Below are 23,158 nucleotides of genomic sequence, written 5' to 3' on the forward strand. Positions count from 1 at the left end.
CATGTACAAAATACTGTTTTAATGGGCATTCTGTGCCTGTAGTCTGAGAAAGTTATGCAGCAAAGCTGTAAGTGATACAGAGTCATGGAATCATTAAGGTTGGAAAAAAACCTGTAAATCGTTGAGTCCAGCCATTAACCTACCACTGCCAGGTCTAACAGAAATCAATCCTGTACTGGTGAAATTTCTGCAAAACTCTCTCCTCTCTGCCAGTAAATTTAAAATCAAGTTTCATGGCCACAGTGCTTTACCTTTTGGAATACATGAAACAAAGATACTGCACCCAGCTTGCTGTGTGTATTAATAAAGCCAAGGGTTGCAAATCAGAGGTCTAGGTAAGGTAAAACTGAACAGAGCAAGGTTTTTGGGCAACATGGTGATCTTGATTTTATAGCTGTAATGTTTTACAGCATTACAAAATACGAGCTTGGCATCAGCTTGGTAGCTCCGCAATAACTTTGAAATCAGGTGTTCAAGAAACAAAAAAATCCGTGTTTAAATTAAACAGTCAGTGCTAAGCGAAAACTGTCTTCCCATGTGAACTTTGTATGGGAAGATTTGCTAATGTAGCTCCAAAGTTGTGATGAGATACATTCAATTAAAAAAGGGAAAGAAAGACAATATGCAAGTAATGCCTAACAGTTTGAGCTCTTCAGTGAATAAATATCATAGATGGTTCATAATTTATTAGGAAACACTCTCAACTACTTCAATTAGCTAAAATAAGTGACTTATCTAGCATATAATCCTTAGAGACCTTCAGCACAGATCATAATTTGCTGTAAATTAGCACAATTCCTTTAATTTAAATAGAGCTATGCTGAGTTTATGCCAGCTAAAGATCTGGCCCAAAAGCTTTAATTTTAAGTAATGAACCCACCATGAATAATGCCTTAATGCCTCCCAGCACCTCAACTGTGCTGATGCAGAGAAGGGTACACGCTCCCCTGTGTTAATCCTGAGAGGTGTCCAAGGAGTATAAATACCCATTTGAAAGTCTGACTGGTAAGAACAGTTCCCTCAGAGTGCAGGGATGCTTGGCAGGAGCCCATCACCTGCAGCACCCTGGGATTCAGTCAGCTCTAAAGACACATCCAGCAGGCTGCTTTGCTTTGCTTTCATGTAGCACTGCAGGCAGGATGGTGAGGAACTGTAAATTGTTTTTAACCTGTCTTTGATTCAGGGAAAGAGGTTGTGGTTTAAAACATGGATAACTGAAAGCTGACCTCTGGCCTATCCCTCGTCCTTCAGAGAACATTGTTACTGTATTCCCTGAGACATCTGAAATAACTGAGAACACCTTTATATTGAAATCCCTCGATTCAGTATTACAGTTGTCTCTTCTTTGGTTTAAAGTAGAAGTTACCTTTAGAACGCTGTTGAAGCATTTTCACAAGGAGAAATACAAAGATGAGCGAGTTGTTTTCAGAAAAGGAAATAATCAGCAAATCCCATCCTGACCCAAAAGCCATAATGGCCTTTTGGTACAGACTCAGCTCTGGTTTTATGTAATGACAGTCAGCCAGTGCTCTCCAGTGTGTCCTGGTCGTTAAGGATTGTTTTCAACTTTTCCTCTCTGTAATGAGGTGTAACAGGCCAGTTGTTGGAGACCAAATGTTTCATTGATTTCGAGACCTGTGAAGCAAAATACTTGGAAATCTTGTGGCACTGATTAGTGTGAGGGCTTGAGGAGGTGTGCACATCAGAGATGTTCCTGCGTTAGCTCCCATTAGCTCTTCGGGGTGTGACATTTGGGAAGATGAAATTAGCATCACTTGTCCTTTCAATTATGGGTAGCACTGAGTGGAAATGAAGAAAAATCTGTTTCTGGAAAGCTCAGTACATAGAAATGTTAGTTGAGAGTTAAGTGACCTTTATGTAAGGAGGCCTATGAAATTCCTTTCTTTTTTAAATAAACTATCAGTTGTGACTTCATTTTCTAATTGTGGTAGTGTCAAGAAATTTATATTAATCAATTTGCACTACTTCTCAGAATACTATGGATTTTTTCCTCTGTGGAAGAAATGAACCTAATTAATGGGTTTTATTCTTTTCCTGCTGTACCGGTAATTAATCTTTAGTTGTTCCCACAACTAATTACACCTCTTAGTGTCTTAAAATGCTCACAATATCCAGTCTGAAAGGGAGAATTAGCAAGTGAATTAGTAGTGGGTCATTTATCAGTTGCTTGTGTTTATTTTGGATGACTGCATGTTGCAGTTGAGGTAAATGATGTGATTTGTATGTGTGTACAGAATCACAATCAATATATGCACGTGTAATTACATTTTAAGGAAGAATCATTGGTAAAGTTGACTGAGAAACACCATAAACATATTCTTTGAAAACATGATGTAAGGATCATGAACAAATTGTCCCACACTTCTGTTGTCTTCAGCTGGTGGTAGCAGGGAGTGGTTGAACAAATGAGCCTCAACATGGGGTGTTTGCTCTGCTTTAACTTGAAGGTAGAACAGAAACACAGAGGGATGAGCTGCTGAACGTGCTGCCCTTGCCTGATGACTTTTGCATAATCATTCCCTGGCTACTGCAAGTTTCAAGCAGTCCAATTAAAAAATTGTTTACACTCCTGATTTGATCAAGATAATTTACACCCATTTTAACAGCAATTACTGTTATGTATCAGTCCTACTGGCTCATGAAATTCTATTAAAATACAAAATCAGATAAGTTAATGTATCCTTGCAAAAACCTGCAGGAAAAAATCATTTTCATATTGGGTAAAACAGTGATAAAAGGAAATTAAGCATGAGCACCGAGACAGATGGCATGCTACAGTTTCCACTGCAAGCCTGGCTAGAAAGCAAGTTAATGTTCAGGAAAGTTTTCGAGCTAACCTGTGATCATGTTGCAGCTTTGTGTAGGTGAGTATTGCTATTAATAATTGTGATGTTTATATTAGCAGCATTCTGATCAGATACCTGGGGCTTTGCAAATGAAAAAGAAGTGGGAGAACTGTTCCCAGGTGTAAGAGAGTTAACTTGTGCATGTATTTCATCTTTCTTCCTGGAAGCAGGAGTAAACCAACATTCATAGTAGGTGTGAGTTAACTGTATGTGTGTCATTATTTGACACAAAGTGAAGCCTGAGAAAACCACGTTAAATGTGTGAAATGAGGTGTTTCAGCTCTTAGGAAGCTGGCAAGACAAAAGAGTAAGATGCTACTCCATAAGTGTATTCAAAAAATCCCTGCTTTGGTAAGAAATAAAATTTTCTCCTTTATTTTGATCTGTGCACGTCTGCAGGTACTTCAGACTTCATGGGTAACTGAACATTCCACACAGCAGATCATAAATAAGAGCAGCATCTAGACCCAAGATTGTCACTGTAATAAAAACTATTTTCCGCACATCTGTAACAACTTTGTAAGAAAAATTATGCCTTGATTGGAGTAATGACTCTAATATTTAATCTCTGAAGCATAATGGAGGCTCAGCTTAGTGCAGCAGGATCACATTGGCCAGTTTTCCAGGGGCACATTTTTAGGTTCCAGCTTCACTCTGCTGACGTTGGTGGAGCAGAGGCTGAGCTTGGCTCCCTTCTCCAGCTCTGCCCAGGTTCCTGGGGCTGTCACAGCAGCAGCCTGGACACAATGTGCTCAGTGAGCATGATTGGAAGGCCCATAAACACTGTTTGGTTGCTGCCACACTGGGAAAGTGGCTCTAATGCTGCACAGGGAAGATAAACACGTGTAGGGCTGTAAGAGTGTAGGTTTGCTGCTCTGAACTGTGTTTGTTCTCTTTTGGTTTTATCTTTAAGTTCACTCTTTATATCTACTGTTGGTTATTGACAGGGTGCTGTAGCTGCCTCATCATCTACTTCTTCCTGAGTGTATAATTTCAAGAGGCCATTGGGTGCTCTCCCTGATTTCTCCCACATCTTCCATTCAAACGCTGTTAATTCCCATTTAAGCTCAGTATTACCCTCCCTGCCTGTTCCTTTCCCCCCAGATGTGGCTACACACAGGAATCTTCAGTCGGGCACTTTGCTGCTCTGTCTTCCATTCCTCCTGTATGTGCCCAGGTGCTTCTTCCAAAAAAGCTGTTTTTCTTGCCGTGGAGGAGCTTCTGTAGGCTGAAATACTTCAACTCTCAATACTTCCAGACATCTGACAAGTGGTTTTCTGTTCTAAATATGGGTTACACACTCAAACTCAGCAGCAGATGAAAGATAATCTAGTAGAAACAGGCTAAAAATCGATTTTTGGCAGCAAGTATCCTTTGTCTTGCCTGCAGATGTGCTAGATAATTCAGGGGAGAAAACCAAACTCTTCCCATCTCTTCCCATCTTCCCATCTGACTGTTATCACTTCTCTTCCTGCCTTTTTCTGTTCTTCGCTCAGTTTTGCTTTTCAAAGTATAAGGAAGGAAATGTTTCATTCACTGGGCCCTGTTGTTACTATTATTATTATTCATCAAACCAAAAATTATATTGGCAGTGGTGAACATACATTATAATACAGGTAATACATATAACATGTATTATAGATAAAACTCTCCGAAAGAAATCTTCCAGAAAACAGATCTTCTGGTCAAAGGGGCCTGTGCATCCCACCTGTTTGGTCCACGCCTCATTTTAGGACTGGAAGCCAGAGTTGGGTGACGTTGTGGGAGCACAAAACTCCTTTGGAGAACTTTTGTTTTATGTTTACTTTCCTTCAGCACCTGCCTGCAAAAGGAGGTCCCAAAGAATGGCCTGGAAAAGTGCCCCAAAGCTGAAAATACTGTGTCACGCTGGTCCTGGTTATAGGAACAGTGATGGAGGTGGGCATGAGAGATGCTGCAAATGTGAAACTTTTCCTTTGAGCAGAATGTTTTGAAATACAGCAGAAACAGGGGGAAAAAAAAAAAAAGTGTGTTGACTTTACTCCTCTATCTCTGAATTAGATGAATTTGTTTTGAAGCTTTGCTTTCCTTGTTGCCACCCACAGTACAGAGAGAAAATCTCATAAATCAGTGAATGTTTGATAATGTTCTGCCACCAAATTAGAGGAGCAGTCTAAGAAAGTAGGTGGGGGCAATAAATGTGTAGATAATGAGATGTAGCATTAATAATATTAAAAGAGCTGTTGGTTTGTGAAATTCTTGTACTTCAGTTCCTAATTAGGCGGTTGCCTTTGTGTGCTGATGTGAAGCCTCAGGTCACCAGGTCAGGCTGTGCTGTATTAGTGATTGCTCTCCAGCCAAAATCCTGACATCTGACCACCTATTTTGAGAGGCAGCGACAGAATCATTCAGGTGGCTCTTCCAGCCTCTGTGCCTCCCTCCAAGATTTCCATCTTACTTAGTGCTATACAGTAGAATTTCTTTCAAATTCAATTCCTGTAAGAACCAATGGGTTACCAAAACATAAACAAAACCCGAGAGTTTGCAAGGGAACCTGCTGCTCAAAATGTGCTGGGAATTAATGAGCAGAGGTAGAGCAAGTACATTCATATTCTTCTGCTCGGCTGGAAGTGACTGAGGTGGAGGAAACAAAATAGCTGCAGCATGCAAAAGACTTCCAAGATCTTCACTGGGAATGAAAGGGTATTGATCAAAAACTAACAGCAGTGGTGTCTCCCTAACAATTGCTGTAGGACATGATGTTCTCTCTCCTCTGCTGTGTGCAGGTAAATGAATAATCCATGACTGATGTGAGAATGTCTGGGAAGGGAGAATTGGGATCACTCCGTGAGATGAGGGAGAAGTAGCCTCTGGGGAGTGTCTCCATCCCTGGAGAAAGTTGCTTTCTTTTTGGTATCTGCTGTTAATTTAGTGGAGAGGAGAGGCAACACCGCAGCATGGGAAAACTAGAATAAATCAGGTTTAATTGTGAATGGTGCAAACTTAAAAAAAAAAAAATAAAAAATACAGCTGTATTGAGAATGCCAGTAACAACAGAGGCTGAATGTTTTCAAAGGCAGGGTGCTAGTTGAAGGATGTAGCCTGTTGTCTTTTGAATTCAACTGGGCAAACCTCTGAGATTTGAAAATGTCTTTTTTTGAAGGTGAGAGGGCAACAGAGGACAGGGGAGGTTTCCATACACAGATTAAGTCAACTTTTCAGTGCATAGGAGATTAAGTCCTTGCAAATAAGCTTAGAGCTGACTTGTTCTTGAGGCAGCGTATGGAATGAGGCCTGGATGAAGCACAGTGAACAATAACAGACTTGCCAAGAAGGCAAAGGTACATAGAGCTCATGTTCAAATGTGCTTTTTAAGTTAGATTTCGATTTTAAAAATGAAAATGCAACAATACGAACATGTTACCTTAGTTAAGGTAATTTTTAACGTGTGCTACCTCACAGTAGCAATGTGCAGCTATGCTATTGACTCAGCTTGAAGTTCATTGTGGTCCTCCAGCAGAAAGCCCAGGAGAGTGAAAAAAAGGCTGTTCCATATCTATAGCCACCTACATCGATTAACTGCAATATTTTTAAAAATAGCAGAAATAATCCTGGAGGATTATGAGATGCCTACTTTACATGTGCTTCCATTGCAGTCCTGTGCAAGCATGCACATTGCACATTGCAGTTCTGTGCAAGCTTCTCTGTAACAGTTCTTGTTTTCCTTACAGATGTTTTTTGAGACAAGAAGTAGAAATGAGTGGAGATGGGAAGTGGATGGGAGTATTGGTATTAACTGAACTGCGAGTATTAGTCGAGTTCCCAAGTGACAGAAGGAGCTCAAATGTTTTTTCCAGATCTCTTCCTCGGTGTTGGGAAGTGTTAGTGACCTTAGTCATATCCGAAAGGTGAAAATATCATTTGAGTCATTGGTATTGGCTGTATGAATGACTGGAAATGTGCCTTAAGCCCACCTGGAGTTGGGAAGATACATTTATCCTCCCTTGCTCACCTAATTCCGCAAATGATTGCAAAGAGGTCATTAGTCTCAAACAGGCATTGGATCTTTTTTGCTCTCTGTTGCCCTTGGATCAGGGTCCGAGACAAATCTCTGTGAGTACTGCAGTGGTTTCTGAGCCAGCTGCCTGGTTGAGCTGCAAGAAGTGCAGAGGAAGAGAGCATCTTGTCTCTTGAGTCTTTATGTTCTCCTGAGTGTGTGTTCTTTGCTCATCACACAATGAATCTCAAGAAATGTTATCCCATGAGCGCGGGTTTGTGTCAGTCTTTTGAAACTTGCTGTGGCTGCTTACATGAGCCTCAGAAATGTGGGGTAGCAGGGAGTTCTTAAGCTGGGTAAGCGCAAGGTTAAGAAAACAATTCTTCTTTTGGAAGATGGCTCTAAACTTTCCTCTTAAAAGCTTGTGGGCACAGATCTTTAGTTTTCTATAAATGTGTGGGTCTCACTAAAACTCAGTGAGGGTAGCAAGTCACATTAGTCCTCAGAGTACATTTCCAGCAATTTGAATTACCTGAATATTTCCTTTTATTACAGATGATTCTTGATCTCTGTTTGTACTTACGTGGATTGCAATCATAACGTAATACAAATTGATTTTTCTCTCTGAGAGCTAATGACAGACCCAGTTTCTTTGAAATGCTCAAATTGGTTGTACTCTGTATCTCATGCAAAGCCAAAACAAAAAGCTTAGCACCTAGATAGTGAGGTCAGAGAAAAATATGTCTTGGCTTCCTGGTGATTTAAAACCTTCTGAAATGGTTAAGACACTTGAATAAGGGTACTAAATAATGAAAAAAGAGTATGTGATCCTACGCAGCAAATTTTCTGTTCTCCGAGGCCAGGACTGTTGCGTGCAAGTTGTTGTCCCCTGGTGGAGGCCAAGTGGATGGATGCACAGTCTGGGTGCTTCCTCTTTATTTGCTTTCATCCCCACTGTGCTCAGCTCCTGGGGGTCAGAGGCTTAGCTGGAAATTGCTGGCTGACATACAACTGCTAGTGAAAAGCATTTATCTGAGCAGAGCTATAGAAAACAAAAGTCAGATTCTCTTTAGCAACTGTATACTTTTTTTTCTTTTTAAGTGATTTTGTTCAGTATTACATTGTTGGACAAGTTTGTGTGTGCTCCTGTTTAGTCTTGTCAGTGGAAGTGTTTTGGAAGATAACACAGATGACTGTAAGACACAGTCTTTGTGTCTTAATGTGCAGATGAAGTCCAAATCCATTAGAGAGTCAACATAATAATTGTGTTTTCATCATACATGTAAACCAGCAGCACACATGGTGTATTGTCGCAGGACACAGGCTGAATCCATTTTGATTCCATGGTTGTGGGGGACCCACTGGCAGATGTTCTTCCTCATAATTCATGTAATCATTTTTCAAGGTAATAGTACTTTCAAAAGGGACAATAAACTTCTGCTGTCCCTGACCTCCTCATCATCATCAGTGTGTTATTAATGTGACATTTTTATATGTGTGTTTAATAGCCCTGCAGGGCACGTGGTGCCAGTTTGGAGCTGCTGAGTGCAATAGCCAGAAATGTCAGTGTAACTGCATACCGTCATTTTTATTGTTTCAGGTTTATGCCAATTTATAGGGGACCAAGTCACACGTACAAGATACAGAGGCTGACGGAATCCACCTGTTACTCCTTCAGAATACAGGCGGTCAATGATGCTGGGGAGGGACCTTTCTCAGAAATCTGTACCTTCTGCACAACTAAGTCAGTCCCACCTGCAATCAAAGGTATGTAGCAGGTTGTTTTACGTGTAAGTAACATGTAAATATTTCTGTGACTGGTAAGTATGAGGGGAGGTTGTAAGGGTTGCCATAAGTAGGTAATAACCCAGGTGAAGAACCACTTTGTGCTGACTGTAGGTTTCTCTTGAGTTGCGAAGTTACTTAATGGTGGGAAGCTAAATTCCCACCCAAAAAAATCACACAAGCAACATAAAGGTTATGTCAGCCACTGTTGTAATAAAAAAAACTGTTAAAATGCTGCTGCTGTCAATGTTTACCAGGGGATTGCTCTGGATTACCACAGCATTTATACAAGGAATCTAACAGCTGCAATGTGTGTGTGTGTACCTACCAACTTAAGCTTTAATAAAGTTTTATGGTTTTTTTGTTGTGACTGTGATGTCCTATGTAGACCTTCAGGGGTTTTTTTCCTTCAATGTATAAAATTAATTATGATATTTCATATATAGAACATTAGACTTAGAACTCAGCATGTGCTCTGCCAGGAGAACTAAAGGCCTAATTAAAAGAAGTTTTATCATGAAATGTCTGTGTGTAAATTTTGTCCTAAGTAATTATGCTCCTGAAGAGGAGGAAGGAAGGAAGGAAGGGGCAAAACTAAAAACCACAGTGAAAGATATTTCATTATAAAACTTCATGTAATTTGGCCTTTTGTTCTAGGCCTAATTAGTCCTCCTTTGGCCTGTTACAAAGGTGGTGGGTTTGCTCTATGGGCTGTCAGATCAGCTGAGCTGAAATCAAATGCACCTTTTCCTCTGGGTGGTAAAGTCTTCCTTGTCAAGCCCTGTGATTTTCTGAAAGAAACAACCGCCAATTTGTCAGAAAGGTTTTGTTTGCTTCTCTGTATTTAAAATCTGGCTTTGGTGATTTGGACACCTTTTGTAACCAAATACTTAGAGAAGGAAGAACACTGCTGGGGGTGCCTTTCCCTGCTAGGTCAGCTGCTCTGAGCCACCCCAGGGAGAAAAACATTCTCCAGCCAAAAAACACCTGTGGGATTGAGGGTAGGTAGGGATACTTAGCCAGGGGTGAGTTATCCTGGTTCACACCTTTACACAGGCGTGAGATGTGCTGCCCAGCCAAGGGAAGGGAACTGGCGTGGGATGACCCAGGATGCTCACATGCACTGTAGTCACACTTACATTTTGATGGCTAAAAATCCATTTTATTCAGTTCACCTCACCTAGGTTTTTTTGCTTTGAGCTCCCAGTCTGCCTGTTGAGTCCCTGTTTAATGTGACTCATCCCCTGGGCTGAGCATCAATGCTGCAAATACCAGGTCATGTGTGGGCTGGGACCTCGGGTACCTGACAGAGCACTGGCTGTGACACAGAAAAGGGCATGACAAAACGGTGCTAATGAACACTGCTGAGGGGAAGTGATGCCATGGGGGAGGAGTGGTGATGCAGGATGATGGTGTTGATTCCCTTCTGTGTTCAGAGAAGTACAGAGGAATTTACGTGATAAGCTTAGTTTGGCTTTTTATCTATCAGAAGAAAGTGTTTGTTCTCCCATAAGGTGTCCTAATTACTCTCTTAGTGATGCCAACCCTAGAATAGATTTGTTGTTAATGGCAGTGTTTTGTAAGTGTCAGACAAAAATCTTACATGTATTGAAGTGAGGGATGGAAGGAGAAGGAGAAATAATTGAGATTGTTGTTGTCAGCTAAGATGAAGGCGTCTATTAACAGTCTCTGAACACTAGCAGATGTGCAGAGAGAAGTAAATGGATATTGATTACATTTGGGCCTTCATGATTCATGTGTTCCTCTTGGGAAGTAACAAATCAGTCTGAAATTCGTGTAATGTATGCAGCAGCATTTGTTTCTTTGGCAGACCCTCCTGTTGTCTGTTTTTGTAGGGTTGGGGATCTAGATTGCCTTTAACAAGCTCATGTCCGTGCACGTGCACATGTTAACCACCTCATACAAGTGTACAGCACTCTTGTTTCTCCCAGTTTTATTCTTCTTTTTTGGTATTGTGCTTGCTGGCTCTGCCTGATCAAGAGGTTGGAAGACCCTGGAGTATTTTTCATGCCTTCCAGTGGCAGATGCTTTGTTGTACATAAAAACGTGCTGCCTGTCTGTGCTCTGCGAGGCTCACCTGTGAGCTTGCCGTGGGTCAAGGCACAGCGTCCCTTGTCTTTCAGCTGGTGAGAGAGCCTCTGCCAAGGACAGCAGCCTTGTAACACCTGGCTAGAAATAGCAGGTCTGATCAAGTGGGTGTCAGGCTCAGAGTTATATTCAAGTCCAGGTTTTGAAAATTATGCTTGTCCTTTTGCTTCCCAGGCTGGACTTCATCTCTAATACAGAAGATGATTTAGCTTCTCTTCTCACATTCCTTCTCCTATTTTTCCTGAATGAAATGTTTGATATTATTCCTCTCTTTCAATGGCATGTAGCGTGGGAGGGATGCACAGGCATCTCCACTGGCACAGGTGTTTGCTCAGAGCTTCACAGAATTGCTGGTTTTATGAACGCCTGTGTAATTTGTGCATTGGCTTCTGCTTTGAAAAGATCTGTGCACAGCACTGCAATTAAGTTCTGAAAGTTTTCTCTAAATCCACTCCTCCCTTTGTAGCAGCTCACAGAGCTGACAGGTAAGAGGTGCTCTACCCTCATAAAAATGTTCTGGTAAATGTTACAGTGCTTATAAAATAAGATTTCAGTGCAATCTTTATATTAAACATTAACACATTTCCTTTTGTTGTAGCCCCTCGAGTGACACAGCTGGGAGGAAACTCCTGTGAAGTGACCTGGGAAATGGTCCCACCCATGAAGGGAGATCCTGTAGGTTATGTTCTGCAGGTACTGGTTGGAAGAGAATCTGAATACAAGCAGGTAGGGAAATGGTCTGGATTTAATATTGTTAAATTGATGGCATAATGGAAATGGCTTTGAAAATCCACTGTGCTGCTTCTTTCTCCTGTATTGAATTACAGCCTATGGTGATGTGTCAGGTGCACTTCGGTAAAGGCTGAGTCAAAATTAAGGGCTGTAATGGGCTGTTTTCTTCCCTAAGGGAGAGTATGGAACATCATTATTTTATTGGAGTGATTTGTGTTCTTTCTGTGGTTAATCACTATTTTTAACTGTACTAACCTTTAAAAACTTACAGTTCTGTCCACCCGTGCTTGCTTCTGAGCTGGCTGCTCTTAACCATTATCTGGAGATGAAGTCAAAAGATTAATCTTTCTAAGCCGATTCCAAGACTGTCCATCAAGGTTTTCAGTCAAGTACACTTTAAGTGGTTTGTTCATCTGTCTCATCCCTATCTGAGGTTTTGATGCACGTGTAACTGCTGTGTATCCGTTCTGTCACTGTGGAAGCAAAGGCAGTGGAGTACAGCTGATCCTTCTTTCCTTGTCTGTCTGGATTAGACATCACAAGTGGACACTTCCCCAGAGCACCTGAAGCAGAACAGCTCATTCACAGTTAGACCTTTTATTTCATCTATCACACCTCTGGCTGTGTGATTTGCAGTGCACTTCATCTGCGTGCTCTCGTTTTCCTGTGCTTGCTTTCGTTGTCATGCGGATTCCTAATAAATCCAAATTAGGGAAATGAGATATGCTATGCTAATTAAACTCTTATGCTGCGCTAATTAAACTCTTAAAAATACGTAAAAGGTAGTGCTTTCTTTGCAACAGTGTCCTTGTTCCTCTTCAGGCTGTTTTTGAGTGCTACTGTGAACTAATGAATTATCAAAAATAACAAGAAAAATGCAAGACAGTTCATGGGGGTGATAAAGATTCAGAAACCTAACGATTGTTTTTGTCCGGAAACATTTTTGGTGCTTGTGTAGGTAATGAAACTCCAGTGTACTGTGTTGGCCTCATAATGTCAGTGGCAAGTGGATAAGTGGAGCCATTTTGCTGTTGCCTGATGCACAGAGTAGCTTTGGTGTGTTGCCTTCAGTAAACAGCCCCAGTGTTTAAAATGTTCTGGTGTCCCTGGGGACAACTGGACACAGCTTCATGTTCCTGGGACATAAGTGATGGCTTAATCTGCACGGTCCAGAACTTGGGGTGTGAAAAAAAACAGCAGTGAAGGAAGTAAGAAATACTTTCAGGGTCTTCTTATGTTGAGGGTCTTCATTTCTCATGAGGCACGAACCTGGCGAGGGGTTTTAGTGGGAGTTGTCACCAGTAACTCCCTGCAAAAAGTTCCTGGCTGGGATGCTCCAAGTGACAATGGGGCTTGTGTAGTTGTGCTGGCTGATAACCAGCCATGGGAAAGAGAGAGATCTCCACTGTTTCACCTTCACAGAAATCACCTTTGCCCATCAGGATGGTTTTTTCTCCCATCAGGAACGTGGGAGGTGTCTCAGCACTGGGGCACGTCCCTGTCCATGAGCTGCGGTGGCTGCGTGCTCTGAGCTCCTGTAATGTGCACAGAAGATCAAAACCAGAAACACCTTTCAGTGATTTTCTGGCTAATACATTTTCACCTCCGCTTTGACGTGCCTGTGATCACCTGCTGCTATTTAACTGAAAAGCACTGTCACCAATACGTTCATTAATGTTAGTGATATGTTAATTACCTTTAAAGTGCAAGCCCTAAATTTATTTTTAAAAATGTTTTTTGTTCCCTGCGAGTGACATATATATTTTGCATATGTATCTAAAGGGGTATATTATACTAGAAACATTTTGCAAATTGTTTTGAAGGGTGGCACAAGTGAAATACACTCTAGATTTTCAGGCTATTCATGGAATGCAACATCAGCCACTGATACGCTTTTGGGTAAAGCTGTCCTTTCTCTCTAGCCTGTCACACCTGAGCTGTCTCCCTCGCCTGCACCCCAATGTTTGCAGCCCTCAACAGCCTAAAAGCTGCTGATTTTCCACCACTTGATCTAGCAGAGGTGATACCAAAGTACTCAAAAGCCCGTTTTTTTCAGACTGGGACTACAGCCATCCCTGCCCTCCTCTGGGAGAATATTTTGTAAATATTTCTCTGCTGAGAATTGTCTGAAGATCTGGATTTCCTGGAGCTTAACAGATAACATTTTAGCTCCCTGGAAGGTGTATTTTAAAAAAGGCTGGCTACTCCTTTCCTTGTTTCTCACACAGTGTGTTCCTTTATGTGTATTTGTATGCTTTATCTTTACAGATAATTTTTAAAAAGCAACAGCATGTGACAGTTCTTTCTAGGAAATCAAATCTTCCTTGCTTATGAATCAAGATGTAAGCCACAGGAGATTCCAGGAATCAGGGCCCTGGATTTGTTTTTCTGTTTCTTGCACTTCTATCTAACATGGCTTACTCAGTCAGAATTTAGCTCCAAAGTACATTAAATTGTCTCAGTGTTGGCATAGCTTTAATGTGGATTTAAGGGAGTGGGCTGGGCTGTGCAGCACCTGCAGGAGCTGCAGTTTGGGATAACAGCTGCCATGCCCAGCAGCCTAAGGTTTGGTTTCCCATTTGAGCGGCTCTGGGGATGGAATCACCCAGGAACCAGGTCCTCCCAAGAACTGACCATGGGAAGTCAGAACTGAACTTTTAAAAGCTTCTTTATCCTTAAATTGTTTGCCACTGAAGCAAAACCTTGGAAATTTCTGAGAATTTGGAGGCAGCAGTGTTTCTTCAGCTTCTGCCACATCTCTTCTGGGGGAAAAAAAACAAACTGTCTCCAAATGCTTTCCAAAAGAAGAGCAATGGGTAAGATACCCTGGATGTGTGAAAATCCCCTAGTGGTTCTCAGGTCTGCACTGAGAGGTGGGTGCCTGGGAGAGCTCAGTTGGCCTTACCAAGCTCTCACTTTAATTATTGTTTTTTATTTGGATTAGATTGTGTGGACACACAATATCTGAAATGCTTTAGTGAACTGATAATTTTGGTAAAGCTCTACTCAGCCCAAAAATTGGGTTTCCTTCTCTGTTTTCAGTAAGTCCAAGGCACTTGTGCTGGTTGTGTGCCAGAATACGACAGAATGACACAGTACCTGTTGGCATTTAGTGCCACTTGCATTGAGTATTTCCTCTGCCTCCTGGTGCCAATTTTGTGTCATGAGATGGAGCAAATAATTTCCTTTGGTTGGGGTTTTTCGGTGCAAACAACTTCAAGGCAGGTTCTCTGAGGAACTGTTGCTTCTCTGTTCAGGACACAAGGCTGTCACACAACTCTGAGGGGTTTTTGAGTATCGCAGCAGTGGAGTGAGTGAAGCTGATGTTGAGTTTGGATGAAATTATAATCCAGTTTCTTAAAAAGAAATCTGTCTGGTGATTTAGAAGAAATTAAACTTTCAAAGTGGGCACGTTTTCGACACAGATTGAAACCCACTCCTGGCAGGTGGAAGATGTCCCTGCCTACAAAATAGGGTTTTATTAATTATTAAAGACATTGGCCATTGCATCAGGGTGCAACAACGAGGTGAGGTTACCTTGCACTTTTCCAGTGTGGTGCTTATAGGGCAATTATGGTTGTCATTGTTATTGTTTGGAAAGGAAGGAGAGAGGGTTGGAATTATTTAATGAGATCAGTAAAATTGAGAAATCCTTGCCTGCAGGAATTCTCTGTCTCTCCAGCTCGATCAGTGGGATCAAATACCAGGAGAGGCTTCAGCAGCAGTTTATTACTTGTGATGATATTTTCATTGAGGGAGCCAGGCAAAAAGCTCATCACATTTTTATTATATTCTCAAGTGTCCAAACCAAAAAGCTGTTTTTAGGAACCGAAAGTGATAAATTGGATAGGCACTTCACTTTGGCTTGTTGGCCACCAAAGCATAATGTGCTATATATAAAATACTATTGCTGCTTCACAGAGTTATATTTGATTTCATATTTGTTTGGCAGATTTAAAGACTTTATTCATTGTTGCCAAGGGTTTTTTCTGTTGTATGTGTAAAGTCCTCTCAACAGAGTGTAACAGGTGAACAGTCTTTTTCCCATATGTGTTCTGTGTGCTGGGGGCATCCTGCCACAGCTCTGAGGTGCTGCTGCAGCCCCTGGCAGAGGTTACAATTGTCAGGAGTGGGTGACAATTTAATAATTGTTTACCTGTTCCTGATAGGTAAGTCCACTGCTGGTAAATACTCCTCAAACCACTGAAAGCCGGACAATTTCCAAAACTGTCTTAGTGCTACTGCAGGGAATGTTTTCTCTTTATCATTGGTGAATATTAATTCTCATAATCTATTTACTTTCGGTAATTTTTCAAACTTCCCTTGCAGATAACACTCTTCTCTCACTTGGCTGTCTGGCCTTTTTCTGAGAAGTGCTGTTGAATAGCTGGCTCGAGTGAACTTGGCCATCTATACTTGTTAGACTGTAGTGAAGATACAGGTCTTTGATTTAGCCAAACTTGGCCTCCAGTTACACTGGTATTCACCGCCCTGACAGAACAAAACAAGTAAAAAAAAACGGGATTTTTTTTTTTTTTTACTGGACAGGATTTTTTTCAGTGCAAAGACAAGCTGTATATGTGCCATCCCTAGTATCTCTTAAATGTAATTTATGAACTTTAGATTCTGGTTTTTTTAATTAAATGTCATTATTTGGATTTTATTGGATTTTTTAAAATTTAGTTCAGAAGTGGTCATATTGGCTACAAAGGTTTATTTGTGGCAAAGGCATGTAGAGCTTTTCTGGCTACATGTTTTGAAATGGAACGATTAATTACAGCAGCGCCAGAAAGCAAATCTTGCTGACAGTTGTTTTGTGGGGGCTTTGAGTTACCCTGAGAAACTGAAGAACTGGGAGTTAGGTAGAAAAATCCTGACCCAGTCCCGTGGGACACAGCTTTCCACAACAGGTGGGGTTTAGGAACGGAATTGCTGTAGGAGAACAGAGTGGCAGAGGTGTTCTTGGGATGAGGGGTGCTTTGCAAACGGATGTTTCAACCCTCACATCATTTCTGTGGCCTGCTGCAGCACTTTCAGTTTTGTTTGCCCTGCAATTCCTGTAACCCAGTGACTCACTCCTCGTTGGCATTGGGAAGACAAAGACAAGAGGAAAGGCAGCAGTGCATGGCTGTGGCCAGTCACAGGGGTTTATGGGATGAATTTGTTGTATTGCTCTCACTTGACCTAAAGGGAACTTCCTGCAAATGCTGACTAAAACTTGGGCAAGGCAACATTTATTTAAACGTTGTTCCTTGATCTGTGCCTCAGGTCCAAGAAACACAAGCCGGTTAGAGGACTTGTGCTGAGTCTGGAAACCCAGACTCGCCATCACTCAGACCGCGTTGGGAAAAGCTGTGAAAGCGGAAAAGGAAAGGGGAAGACAAATGAAAGAAGCACCTTAATCTTTCTGTCACGGGCCCTCTCAAAAGATCAGCAACCAACTGTTTAACCAAGGGATGAGCCTCAGGGGCAGCCAGGGCAGGAAAGCTGGGAAGCTGAGCTCTTTAAGTGGTCTTTAGCTGAGCAGGGTTCTTCTCTTCCCTCGTCATTTCTTACTCCAGAGTTAACACACAGGAAATCCTCTATGGGCTTGGGACTAGTTTACCACTTGCTCCCCTTTTCTGAGATGAGTTTTTTGCCTCTGGGAGGGCAGAGATGCTGCAAAGAGAAGGGAAATGGTAAATGAGCAGAGGAAAAAGCATCTGGAGTTCAGGATGTTTTTTTCCCAGCAGACACAGTCACTCTGTGACACTTCTATCATTTCATAAAATATCAGTCTCAGCAACTATCCATTGTATAAATTATTTTTTTTCAGAGTTTGTGAATGTTTCCAGTGTTTTTTTCAATTTAAGTCACAAAATTGTCTCGGATACTCAGTTTTTTTCTCTCCTTCCTGTTACCGTGACTTGTGCTCTGAGGCACGTGGTACCTACATTTGATTAACATAAATGTGTGATGGGTTTGGATTAGTAAACAACCAAATACAATGCAATCAAGAGGAAAGTTTTCATCCCTTAGTAATATTTTATTATTCCCACCGTTCTGAAAGTGCAATTTCTGCCAAGATTGCTGTTTTTTCAGAGAAATGTGAGGGGAAAATACATTAAAATGACATTTGTAAGCAATTGTGCAACTACACATCGAATGATTTCCAATAACTTTGCTTGAAGGTTTTCTTCCTTTTGGGGCCAGCCAGGGTGATTATGTCTTAGACATGTTTTAGGCATACAGTCACACTTTCAGAGTGCAGAAATATGTTTGTGGCATTTATCACCCCCACAAAAGGTTAGTGTGTGTTATCATTGCTGCGCTGAGTGACGTGTTGTCTCTCCCTGCGTGCACTGTGTTGAGACTTGTTGAGAAGTCCTCGACGTGTCTCTGTTGTTCCAAAACCCGCGTTGACCCAGTGAGTTCCTTCCTTGAGAGATGAGTTGATGCCTGGAGTAGCTACTTGGAGAGGCTGGACAGAGTTAGAGAATAGAGCAGGTATTTATTAAAGGCCTTCAGCAGATGCACCTTGGGCGGTGCAAACGCCCCGTGGAGGCCACGCCCAAGATGGAGCAATGAGTTTTTCAGACAGATATTAAGTTTGGTCTTTTTGCCTATCAGAGGTTAATTGTGCAATTACAGCTTCAGGTAATGAAGTCACGTCCCCCTAGTTTGTTTCTCCCAATTTGTTTTTGTTTACGCTTTTTGGGGCCTGAATGATGGCCTTGGTTCTCGGGCCTGGAAGGATTGGTTGGTTTTTTTTGTCTGAGGGAACTGTGGGAAGAGCTTGCTAACACTCTGTGGAGTTCAGAGCTTTACCATAAGGCAGTCCAGCATCTGAAAAGTGTAAAAGCTAAAAACTGAAGGCATCAGGCTGAACTTTCCCGTGGTGAAATCCTTGTGAGTGCTCGAATCGCCGCGCTCTTTGCCGCGGCGAAAGCGGGAAGCAAGGCCGTGTCTAACCGCGCAACCCGCGCTTTGTTTGTTTGTTTGTTGTTTTCAAAGGTGTACAAGGGAGAAGAAACCACATTCCACATCTCAGGCCTCCAGGTGAACACGGACTATCGGTTCCGCGTGTGCGCCTGCCGCCGGTGCGTGGACACGTCGCAGGAGCTGAGCGGCCCCTTCAGCCCCTCGGCCGCCTTCGCGCTGCAGCGCGGCGCCGCGGAGCTGCCGGGGGAGGCGGGCGGCCACGACGGCCCCGGGGCCAAGGCCATGGTGCCCACGGACGAGCAGTTCGCCGCGCTCATCGTGCTCGGCTTCGCCAGCCTCTCCATCGTCTTCGCCTGTATATTGCAGTACTTCTTCATGAAGTAGGCCATCCCAACCGGAGCTTAAAAAAAAACACCGACAAACCCCACAGGTTTAACTAATGCTACGCATTATAATCCACACATTTATTCAGATATTCCTCCTCCTTCTCCTTTCCCCCCCTCCCACCCACCCCCTTTTTTTTTAATCCTTCGTTCTACCGTGCATTTTTATATACTGCTCTTGTTTTTTTACAGTTCTAGCTTGAAGAGAGATAAATCAGTGTTTTGATGCACCTTTTTGAAATTCAGGACTAGGAAGTGGTCAAACTGGAGAAACAAGCAAACCAGATACCAAAAGCAAGATTTTTTTTGTTGTTGTTGTTTTTCCGTCACGATTTCAAAATTGTCACCAATTTGCCTTTTCAATGTTGTTTTGGGGTTTTTTTTCACTGAAGTTCATGCAGTCTCTTATTTTATCTTACTATTTAGGAAAATTAAATCATGAGTCACTTTTTTTGTCTCTTCTTTTTCCTTCTAAACATTAGTCACAAGTGTGCTTAGTGGTAAGACTAGAATACAATGTTAGTCAAGTACCAGTTTTTCCGTGAACAGTATTAGCAATGTTGCCTACGAATTATTCACTACATTTGCCCCAATTTTTCAAGATAAAACCTAAGTCGTTATTTTAACTGTTTAGTGCATTTAAATTGGAACAGCATCCTGCAGTTGAAAAACCTTTTTAGTTGCCTGTTCTTTTTACAGTTACAAACACTATAAACTGCCTGTATAAGAAATCAAATAACCGAACTCCATATAAATTAAGAAGCATTATAGATTTTTTTTTTTACCATTTTGATTCCTAGCAGTAATTTTAAGTAAGAGGGCATTGTGCAATAGTTAGTTCTTCCCATGTTCAGCTATTTAAAAGCTGCTTTAACTTGTCTGTTTGTCACTGTATATAACTATTCCTAATCTAATACTAGATATTATTCTATTACATTCAGCCTGATTTATATGATTCGAGCTGGTGTCAGCTTACTGCCTCTACTGAATTAGGTGAGATTTACACTCAATGGAAGCAAACTTTACTGTCAGTTGATCTTTTTTTTTTATTATTAATATTATTGTTGTTTTTTTGGAGGGGTATCTATTTTATGGAACTTTCTTGGAGGTATCAGAAATCACATCTGTTCCTTCTAAATACCTTAGAAGGGTGTCTATGCTGTTCTCACCACGGGGCTGATAGAAATGACTTGGTACCTGGCAAAACTGAGATGAGAGTCCTGCAGAGGAACGGTCCCTGCTCTGGTGGCAGTGTCCCCCTCCTGCCTGCCCCTTCCCAGACACACTTTAATCCATCGAGACACTAGATTTTTAACTCTTGAGTCATGGGGTTATTTATATTAAGTCAACATTGTGCAAGTACCTCAGGGACATAAATGAGCTGGAGGTGCAAATAGATTCCAAAAGGGTGCAACAGACACAGTGTATTTCCCTGCCTCTTGTTTTTGTATATTTTTGCTACTTGATTTTGCTTTTGTCCTAGCTTTTTTGTGCTCTGTCTCCATCGTCTAAGATTCAGTGTCCTGTACTAGCATAAATACTCCCTTAACCAAAGTAATGGGGAAAAAAAACAACATTATTTTTGTTTTTAGGTTTATTTATACTATATACTGCATACAGTACTTTAAATACCAATTACAGTGCAATCTTTTTATTTATTGTAAAAAAAAAATAAAAAATAAAAAGTGTACTTATGTACTAATCTAAATCCCCTCTCCGCCCTCCCCATAGCATGTTACATTTTTGTCTGTTTTATACTGTTGTACTTTAGGTCAACTTTTTACCTGGCAGCATTCCTAGTATTATTAATCTTCTTGCATTTTCTTGTGTTTTTGAAGATGGGAGCATCTAGTACATTAAATGCCAAAAAAACCCCATTATCAGTGATTCAAACGTTTACATGTATCCAAAAACAAAATCATCTCTGGAAAGAAAGTGCTAAGATCAATGAATTATTCTGTGTGCCTCTCTAGATGTAGCAAATATTAGAAATGTTCTGTATTTTGTTATTGACTATAATTAGTTCGATTTAGCCTTGCAAACTAATGGCATTGAGCTAAATATATATATTTTTTTGTTTTCTGCCAAAGTCATGGCTTGTCAAATTTATTTACATCTTATTTAAATTTATTTGTGATATGAAACTCTGTGACCTTGCATCTGTATTTTGTGAGCAAAGAGTATACAGCTGTTTTCATTGGAGGGGAGAAGAGTGTATTTTTTAAAACGATGAAAAGACCGCTAGTTTGGGAAAAAAACAAAACAAAACAAAACAAAAAACCCAGAAATTTGAATAGATTCCCTTTTTTTATTTTTGGTATATTGTTTGAGCAGTGCTGCTATGAAATCCGAGCTTGACACCTTTTTTAAGAAAAAAAAAAAAACAATACTGCTTTAATAAAGAAAGGAAAAAAAAAAACCCAACCCAATTAGCAATTTTGAAAGTTTGAAATACGAGTGCTACTAAAAGCAGTGAGCAGAAGTGGAGGGGGGAGCAGTCAGTCACACTCAAAGCGTTTTCTGTCACTGCTGATGTGTTGGGTCCCTGGTAAACCGCAGTAACCAGAGCCCCCAGCCCAAGGCTGAGCTTTTGGGAGGTTGTGCTGGAGCAGCTGGGGCAGGCCCAGCCAATTTGCCATTTTCAGTCTGTACCTCCTGCCACAGTGATCTGGTTGTCACTCGTGTGTCAGTGACAAAGGTCACCCGTGTCACACCCTCCTGCTCTGAGGGACCTTGTCCCTGACCCACCACTGCTGATGCCTTGGCCCTTCCCAAACCTCCTCGTGCCCCTGGTCGAGCAGTGGCAGGTGTTGGATCCAAGCCCAGGGCGCTGTGCTCTCACAGAAATCACCACCAATAACAAAGGTAGAATGAAACACTAAGTATTTGATACCCTTAAGGAAGGAGAGAGATGTTTTTATATTGTTCTGCCTTTTTCTTCATGAACTTGAAGTGTTTTCTAATCCTGTTTGTTGGCTCCAGTAGCTCAGTATTCAGTGTCACGATTGAGAAGTGCCCTAATTGAATGTGTATGAACTTTATCCTTGCACAGTTCTTTAAATTGAAAAAGAAAAAGAAAATGTTTTTACCTCACTATGGGAACATACATTCCAAGCTTTTCAACTTAAAAAAAAAATAATCAGAAGTTTTCTTGTATTGTAAATTTTAGACTATTTCATATGCATTATATTAAAACTGCCATATCAATTTTAATGTATAGATTTTGCAAATACTACACTATGTATGTAAGACTTAACTGTATCTGTAGTGTATATGTAATATATTTATGCCCAATAAATGTTTTAATTCTTTCTGTTTTAATTCTTTATTTTAATTGAACACAGCCCTTCTGGGTCCGTGTGGCCTCTTTTGGCAGGTCAGTGCTGTTGTGCGTCCTGGAGCAAGGGTGGGAGCCCTGAATTTACCTCAGGATGTTTCTGGTTTGTAATTGGAGCGATTTTTGTGGTTTTGTGAAGAGTAAGTTGATAGTGATAATTTGAAAGTCAGGTGTTCTAAGCACTGCTTTTATATAGCTTGCGAGGAAAATTAAGGATTTATATTTACAGAAACGTACCTAGGTTTTTTCTCTCTTACTAATTAAACACTTGAAATACTAGAGCTTTTAACTTACTAATTATGTGCAATGAATTCAATTCCTCATCATGATGAATTAATCTAGTAGGCATACATGTTTCTCGTCAAACACCTTCATTTTATTTTTTAAATGCTTTTCTTCAAATCACTGCATAAATACAACGATTGATTAGTTTGCTTTTTTAATTACTGCAGTTTACAACATGAGTGGGGTTTTCCTGGGGGAATACGGTAACTTTTTTCACTTGGTTGCTCAGCTTTTTTTATTTAAGCAGTGCTTGCCAAGACAATCTCTTTAACAAAATCTTTTAAATATGTCTTTAAAATAGTAACCAGCACTTTGGCATCTGAGGAGCTCTTTTATTTTCAGTGGTCCCTGGTTCATTGCCAGCGGTGTCTGCAGAGATGCTGGAGGACAGTGAGAGCCCATGGGAGTGAAGCGGGATTTAAACACTTGCTGTTGGAGTTCTGAATGTTTCCTTGTGCTGTTAACACCCGCAGGTTTTTGCAGAGGTGCTGGGTGCCTTTCCCACATCCAGACTCTGCGGAGCTGGGTAAGTAGCACTAAATCCACCGTGGATTTTGTTTTGTGAGGAAGCACAGAGCAAGTTGTAACCGGGCTGGGGCGATGCTGTGTTTACCAGCAGCTCTTTGCCTGCTGCCAAGGGAAGTGTCAGCTTTGAAAAGTTCTGGAAGAAAGCAGAGACTAGTTCGGGGTGGTGCAGCAGTGGCCCTGGCACGTGTCGCACACGGTGTGAGCAGTGCCAGGTGTTCCCCAGCGGCGCGTGGTC

The 23,158-nt window shown here is 41.3% G+C and overlaps 1 protein-coding gene across 1 annotated transcript in view; it reads left to right on the forward strand.

Moving 5' to 3' along the window:
• The window catches only part of FNDC3B (fibronectin type III domain containing 3B), a 185,319-nt gene extending 163,235 nt beyond the window's left edge, over window positions 1-22,084 (forward strand). The window contains exons 24-26 of the mRNA XM_066193735.1: window positions 8,444-8,610; window positions 11,336-11,463; window positions 18,463-22,084. Coding sequence (XP_066049832.1) covers window positions 8,444-8,610; window positions 11,336-11,463; window positions 18,463-18,774 — 607 coding nt within the window. The 3' untranslated portion in view covers window positions 18,775-22,084. The remainder of the gene's footprint in view (window positions 1-8,443; window positions 8,611-11,335; window positions 11,464-18,462) is intronic.
• The last annotated feature ends 1,074 nt before the right edge of the window (window positions 22,085-23,158 follow it).

The sequence above is a fragment of the Chamaea fasciata genome, unplaced genomic scaffold (assembly GCF_029207755.1).
Source record: "Chamaea fasciata isolate MVZ Bird 193981 ecotype frontalis unplaced genomic scaffold, bChaFas1.0.hap1 SCAF_11, whole genome shotgun sequence".
Taxonomy (NCBI): domain Eukaryota; kingdom Metazoa; phylum Chordata; class Aves; order Passeriformes; family Sylviidae; genus Chamaea; species Chamaea fasciata.